General features: G+C 39.4%; 1 protein-coding gene across 1 annotated transcript; it reads left to right on the top strand.

Moving 5' to 3' along the window:
* Positions 1 to 285: 285 nt before the first annotated feature.
* On the top strand, positions 286 to 5,259 carry LOC120288460 (phosphoglycerate mutase-like protein 4). The gene is made up of 7 exons (XM_039302443.1): positions 286 to 332; positions 516 to 636; positions 2,498 to 2,548; positions 2,648 to 2,758; positions 3,395 to 3,526; positions 3,964 to 4,039; positions 4,861 to 5,259. The coding sequence occupies exons 1-7, from the start codon at positions 286 to 288 to the stop codon at positions 5,052 to 5,054; spliced, it is 732 nt and encodes a 243-aa protein (XP_039158377.1). The 3' UTR covers positions 5,055 to 5,259.
* The last annotated feature ends 2,278 nt before the right edge of the window (positions 5,260 to 7,537 follow it).

The raw sequence follows: 7,537 nt of genomic DNA, 5'->3' as shown, positions 1-7,537 counted from the left end.
TCATAACACCACCCAGCTCTCTCTCTCTCTCGGTTGCGAACTGTGTTGTCTCCATTATCGGTCATTTTGTACGAAAACCACCCCGCTTTGTTTTGCAACTTCTCGTATTCATATTTGCCGTCTACACTGGGAAGTCTGGGAAGACCAAGAGCCCGAACGTCATTATTTTTCGACTTCACCTACACGTTATTTAACCTGCACGAACACCCGAAACGAAGTCCAATTAGAAACCTTCCTGAAAACAAGTTCGTTCTTTTTCTCTCTCGAATCTGAAGTTCAATAGCAATGGGGGACGCAGTACACACAGCGAAATCGGTCGAGCTAGGGTCTAGGTTCTCTCTCTCTCTCTCTCTCTCTCTCTGGGGGACGCAGTACACACAGCGAAATCGGTCGAGCTAGGGTCTAGGTTCTCTCTCTCTCTCTCTCTCTCTCTCGTATTTTAAATTGCGATTTTGCTAGGGATGCTGTTTAATTGAATGATGATACTCTTATATTTGAAATTATGATTTTGTTAGAGAAGCTGTTGAATTGAATGATGATAGAGATGCTCAATCAGTTCACCCTAGTGCAGACCATGCTGAAATCGTCCTCATACGTCATGGACAAACAGACTGGAACGTTGATCGTAGAATTCAGGTATGGACCATTGACAGCCTCAATGTTCAAGCCTTTGAGGGTGTGTTTGATAATTATTCTGTTCAAATGAACAATTTCTGATTAAACATGATTCTTTTTTATTATGTTCCCGAGAACAATTTCTAAGCATTTTAATTCGTTTGGTAACTATCGAAAATTTTTATTCCTGAAATAAAATTACGTTTCATACTGTTATCAAAATTTCTCATCTAAATCATTTTCTTTTAATTTTTAAATAATTTTATTACTTTTTTCCTTTTTTTTCTTTTTTCTTCTTTTCTTTTTTTCCTTTCTTTCTCTTCTTCTTCTTCTTCAAGGCTGCTGGTCGCCGACCTTGGGATGATCGGCAACTGACCAAATGAGAGCCAGCAACCCCATCGAAGCATCGCCGGCCCTCGGCGAGGTTGTGCCTCGTTGGCCGAGCCTTGTCGGTAGTTGGCATGGCTTGACCGAGCCTCGCTAGGGCTAGGCGAGCCTTGCCTAGTCAAGCGAGCCTCACCAGTGGCTAGGCGAGCTCGCCGGACCATTCGCCGGCTATTGGCAGATATGGCCGACGGTGGTGGGTGGCGGCAGTGGAGGGCGACCGCAATGGCGACGATTGAAGAAGTAGAGAGAGGGAAGAAGAGCAAGAAAGAAGGGAAATATATATATATATGTATATATATATATATGTATGTATGTATATATATATGTATATATATATATATATATATATATGTATGTATGTATATATATATATATATATAGCTTGACTTGATTTTGAAATTGTTCCGAAGAACAAAGAATTAATTTTTTTTTTTTTTTTTTTTTGTATTCTACTCTAAATCTATTCTTGGGAACAAATTTATTCCTAAGAACAAAAATTTACCAAACGGATATATGTTCCAAATTTACTCTCAAGAACAAAATAATAGAAATTTTCATTATCTGGCAAGTTGCCAAACATACCGTAATCTGTATAAGGGAAAAAAATGCAGTCTAATATATATAGGTTGACTTGATTTTGAAATTGTTCCAGAGAACAAAGAATTATTATTATTTTTTTTACTTTTGTATTCTACTCTAAATCTATTCTTGGAACAAATTTATTCCTGAGAACAAAAAATTTACCAAACGGATTTCTGTTCCAAATTTACTATCAGAAACAAAAGAATATAAATTTTCATTATCTGGCAAGTTGCCAAACATACCCTAATCTGTATAATGTGAAAAAAGAAAAAGAAAAATGCAGTTTAATAATTATGTGGGCCTAGGAGGAGGCTCACATGCTATTCCTTTGGGCCAGCCCGATCATGCGATGGATACACACCGAATTCTCTGGTGTCCAAGATGGCCCATCTATAAGTTCAACCTATCAGAACAATTTGGGTGTTGACAAATCCTAGAAGTCCATTGGATTATTTCAGTTTGATATCATATTTAACTCGCTTTGAGAGTTTAAAGTTGAGCCCGCTTTATCTCCTACATTGCCTTGTTCTGATTTGAACTTGTTTATGCCCACCTTTCTGCTGACCAAGGTATGGTACAACTATGATTACATCGAGTGTGGCAATTACTTGTTTGGACTCAATACTTACTAGTAGAGATAATCACAACCCTTTATCTCGTGGGTTACACATGGATCCACAAGATTTAACAGCCATAACTGTACTTAATCCATGGACCTCGATCCAAGCAATTAGGCTCTCTTTTAGCAAGCTTCTATTGGGTATTCTCGACTTACTTGGCTTAATTACCCAGTCCACATGAGCAGTTAGATCAGTTAGGTCTCACGTGATATAAAAATCCACGTGATCTAACAGCTCATTTGGAGTAGGCTAACATACAACAAGAGTACTTAATCATTTCCCTTTTGAGCCAGGGTCAATCGGATGTGAAATTAAATGAAGTTGGAAGGCAGCAAACACGCGCGGTAAGTGGACTTATCTCATGCTCTCTATCCCTCTAGAGTTGGAATGATCTAATAGGTCTCACTTGCTTCTTACTATATTTCTATCTTGAAACCAAAAAGGTAGCTGATAGACTGTTCAAAGAACGTGAAATCTCTGCTATTTACTCGTCTGATCTAAAACGAGCTATCGAGACAGCTGAAGTGATTGCAGCCGCCTGTGGTGTGAGAGAGGTATGAACTATCACCATATTATCTTCTAGCATTATGTTGGATGACAATTACCCATCGCTTAGACAGATATCCATGAATGCTATTCAACAATTTGAACACATAAAACCATACTGAGTCACAATTTATGCAGCTTCAAAAATCTTTCCTTACTTGTTATTCGTTCTCTTGATAAGAAATATTCTTTCTTCATTTGAGCTGGATGAAACTTTGTACACTTGTTTAAAAAAACTTTCCTAGTGCAAAGTCTTCTTTCCAATGAATTCGTACAGCCAGGCTTTCCATAATGAGTGAATAACTGTGTCTAGTGTCCGTATCCTTCGGTGTTGTGCTGTAATTATCTTACGGTTCCATAACCTGCACCTGGAGCACTTAAGGCATACATATATTTCCTCGCATTCACTCAAATAAACATGTGAGTAACCAAGCATGCAGTTTAAGCATGCAGTTTTTTCATCATCTAAATCATCGAGAAAGAGAATCGACTACTCCAAGTCCTAGGAATAGGCGACGCGCTACTTAATAAAGTCATACGCTTTAGAATGCTTTGGAAAGAGCTGCCATTTAATCCTTGGAAAACATAGAAGTGGCTGAACACCTGTACAAAATTTACTGAATCTTTTCTTGAATCAAGATCAGGTTATCAAAGATCCAGATCTACGAGTACAAAATCCAGGAAAGCTTCAAGGCCTTAGTTCAAAAGAGGCAGCTAGCCTTTATCCCCAGATTTATGAGGCCTACCGGTCCAGAAGTTGTGATCAAGAAATGCCGGTATGAGCTCGACCAAAAATCAAACGGCTAATTTCTCATCGATTCTTATTTAGGCCTCCCTAAACTTTAATACGTAACTAACTTCCCATGTGAGTCTTTACAAGTTCAAGAAGTTCCAGAATATGCTGTCACGCTAGTGCAGAAGCGAGTTGAACTGGTTATTTTTCAGTGCCTAGATAACCTTTGCAAGGGACACGCAAGGATAACATTTTAGTATCAATTTGTGACTTTCATCCGGTTCAAACTGCGCGAGAATTTTAGTCGATCCCTATTGAGCTCATTAAGTCAAGTCAAACTCACATGTTTCCCCCATTTCTAAAGAACATATTCGTGTGTTAGAAAAGGATATTAGATTCTTGGAGAGCGTGGACTTCAACTTGGTTCTTCAAAGGAGAATTGTTTGATCAGGGCTTGGCATTGATTGGTTTTATACGCAGGATGGTGGTGAAAGCAAGTATCAAGTTTACCAGCGATGCACTAGTTGCTTGCAAAACATTGGCTTAAAGCACAAAGGTAAACCAGCATTATCATGAAATATTGCCATTAATCCATGTCTAGCCATTTCCGAATTTCGCTTTGCACAATAAGGCTAGAGCCAGTATATTTGTAGAGTGGAAGACCACAAAACTCATTCATAAACTATATTGAGCTTACCCGCAATTGAAATTTAACAACAGAATTGCACGACATAAACGACTTTGTAGAAACTTTATAAAGACATGTTTTACCTAGGATAGACTTGTGGTAGCTTTACTAATTGTTAGACTATTTATCCGTTACACCACGCATCAATCAAACAACTTAAATTTTTTGAAAGAGTTGTAGTAGTCCCATAGATTTTACGCTAATGACAGCTCTCATGACCTCCGATTTTTAGATCTGCCCCTACAGGCTATGGCCTGACAATATTTTGTGAAGTCATGGATGCATAAGATCAATGTGTCTACCTTGCTTATTTGCCAAAACTACACACTTACCACCAAATTTAAGCACACAAAGGGTAAATATCTGCGCGTCTATAATTGTCTGAAGATGCCTATGTTAATGTCCGTCTATAGTTACTCAATATAATATGAATGTGCGTCTACATTCAACTTTCAAGGTTATACCCGGATGCATGCACGCATGCGTGAGAGAGAGAGAGAGAGAGAGAGAGAGAATCTTGGATGGCTTGGAGCAAAAATTGTTGCTTCAGTGGTTTTAAAATTTGTAGACTAGACAAGGGACTATCGACAGACACTTCACTCTAATCCCTTGACATTCATTCCTAGAAAGAGTCTTAATTAGCTTGGAAACATCGGCAATCGGAAATGAATGTACCCTTCACCATGCAGGGGAGCGAGTAGCAGTCGTCACTCATGGAACCGTGCACACGTCTATCTACCTGCAGGCTCGCCCGAATGAAGGTCCTTCACCGAAGGTGCAAAATGGTTCGATCAGCATTTTGCACTTGTTTAGCAGGGACGACTGGGTCGTAAAGTCCTGGGGTGATCATAGCCATCTCAACCAAACAGAAGAGAAGCTCTAGTAGCATTTTGAGATATATGGTGAGAGGCAAATTGGGTATTTTACTTGACACTAGTTATTTATCCATTTCGATCCAGTTGAAGAGTCATGTCGTCACTTAGCCAATGTATGCAAGAGACCCACTCATTAGACAATGCTTGACAATTGACAGAGTCAAGCGTGTCCAGTTACTTGAGCAATAAAATTTTCCATATTCTTATATGATATGATACCATACCTTATATAAAATAAATTTTCAGTGATGATATCTATATTATATCCGATAAGTATCTTCAGTAATTTTCAATGTCCACCTTTGCCATTGGTTGTGTTTCTACTTAGAAACGTTCTCTCTAAGCAAGCACTGGCTTTTTTAATGAACAAGACCAACATCACTTGACATACATTAAGTGCTTCGGCTGAAAGTTACTGCTCGAACCCCCATTGGCCGACCACCTGAGAGCACAACAATAAAAGCAAAGTTCAAAGGAGTACAAGATCCTCATGGTGAAAAGAAGATCCTCACCCACGTCATGACATTTATGAAAACAGCACTTCAAACATATTCAAGAGAGTACTCTTTCTAGGGTATCCACTTCGTTTCTTACTAGTTTGGTTTCTTCCAATTCTTTGTCTCGTGAATGGAACTCTTTTAGTATCGATGCAAATTGATTCAATTCTATGAAAATAGATTGGCAACATCTAGGTAAATTCAAGAGATAAGTCGTGATATTGATTAAATGAATCAAGTAATTAACTTGGAAAAATTTTATTCAATACATCACTCGAAATGTCCTAGTAAGAGTAGAGGCAGTTGTAATTTTGATCTTAGATAACGATTATTGAAGCAATTCTTATGTTACTATAGGATATGACTCATGCATCAGGAGCCTCCACAACCTGCCCTTTTGATATATTGGGATGGTAGGTTTCATGGATGCATTCCTTATTTTGTGTCGATGGCTACACATCTTGTGTCCTTGTGGCCCCAATCAGTACAATATGTTTTTTCTTGCCCCTGTACTCGGCAATACACTATTGTTGTTTTACATCCAAGTGATCTTGAGATTCGAACGAGGATTCGGATGTAGTCTTTTAAAGACTTGCTTAGGTCCGTGATAGCAATTATTGAAGCAATTTTTGTGACATCCTGAATTTCTCAACCTGTTTTCTACTTAATTAATCGGGCATTTTGTTGACGCGTTTATAGGGCTATTTTCAGAGCCGATCACTCTTGAGATAACTAGATTGTCTAGGTAAGTAATTAAGAAATTTTAGGGCAATAAACTTGAGAATTCGATCAAGAATCGGCTTCTCGACCGTGCTCATCTTTAGAGGCCATTGCAGCACAGTTAAAAATCGATTTAAGATCAGAGATAGGTCTGGTCAACTGAGATGTGTGGCTTATCGTGGGTGACTCCACTAAATTGGAAAATTCTCATCGACCGACACTGATCTGATTTTACTGTCATTTTGGTACCTTGTGTCCATATTTGAATCCTCGAGATTTTCACGACAATCGAGAGCCACCATTGAGTCAAATGGGTTCATAGTGGTTCGAAGAAAATCAACCACGGGTCATTTGCCTTAAAAAGTTCTGAAAATTACCCGATAGTCTAAGTCACGCTAAAAACGTGCCGAATGAAAATTAACCACCAATTCAAGTTTGATTTCATAAATTGAAGTTTCGGCCATGTCACAATAAATTCTAGAAGTGTCGACTTAGTCTCAGTAGATTTTTCAGAGATTCCAAGATTTGTTTTCAGAAAATCAGTTCGAACGTCACGGAAAATCAACGGAAATTCAGATCGGCCGAATTGAGGAGATTTTCGACTTCCAAGCTGAGCCTTTGAGTGTTGGGGACTGGCAGAAAATGATACGAGATTTTGCTTCAACGAAATCAGGCCTCAATTTGGGGAATTGAGTGAGGAATTGAAGCTAAATTAAATGAAATTCGGAATTATGCTTGGACAGCAATTTTTGGCTTCATTTTGGATTAGTTGTGGGATTTAATTTGGTAGAAAGTAATGGCGACTAAAAGATAAGCTTGAAGGCAAAAAGTGGGGACAAGCAATTAAGGCAAAGGCTAAGATTTCAGAATTTTGGAACCCTCCTTGCTTCTCCCTCATGCAAAGCCTCCCCCATCCGCTCGTTATTTCTGCATTTGCTTTCAAATCCCTTTCGCACGAAGCAATCGCACACCCTCCACCGAAATTGCTTCTGGATTGAAGCTGCTGCCAAGCGTCCGAGCGTCCCCGTCCCCACCATCGAAGAACTCCATCTACCCATGACTCCTCTTCATTCGCTTCTTGGTTGCCAACGCATCTTCACGGGTCAACTCTGGCTCCATCTTGTTGACTGAAGCCAGGCGAAGCCGAAGCTGTAGCGCCACACGTTCGCGCCTTAGAGCCCACCGGTCAAAGTTGCGATTTCCTCTGCCGGTTATTGATGTGCAGCTCCATTCCATGCAACCGCTTCCACGTTGAGCCAGCGAAGTAGCAGCCA

Source organism: Eucalyptus grandis, chromosome 9 (assembly GCF_016545825.1).
Source record: "Eucalyptus grandis isolate ANBG69807.140 chromosome 9, ASM1654582v1, whole genome shotgun sequence".
NCBI classification, from domain to species: Eukaryota; Viridiplantae; Streptophyta; class Magnoliopsida; order Myrtales; family Myrtaceae; genus Eucalyptus; species Eucalyptus grandis.
Note: the sequence above shows the minus strand (reverse complement) of the source record. Positions and strands in the feature narration are given on the sequence as shown.

Excerpts from the sequence above, each read along its gene's own strand:
- LOC120288460 (XM_039302443.1), top strand. The coding sequence starts at position 286 with ATGGGGGACGCAGTACACACAGCGAAATCGGTCGAGCTAGGGTCTAG. Across the intron at positions 333-515 it reads TCGGTCGAGCTAGGGTCTAG|AGAAGCTGTTGAATTGAATG; the intron begins GTTCTCTCTCTC and ends TGATTTTGTTAG. Across the intron at positions 3,527-3,963 it reads GTTGTGATCAAGAAATGCCG|GATGGTGGTGAAAGCAAGTA; the intron begins GTATGAGCTCGA and ends TTTTATACGCAG.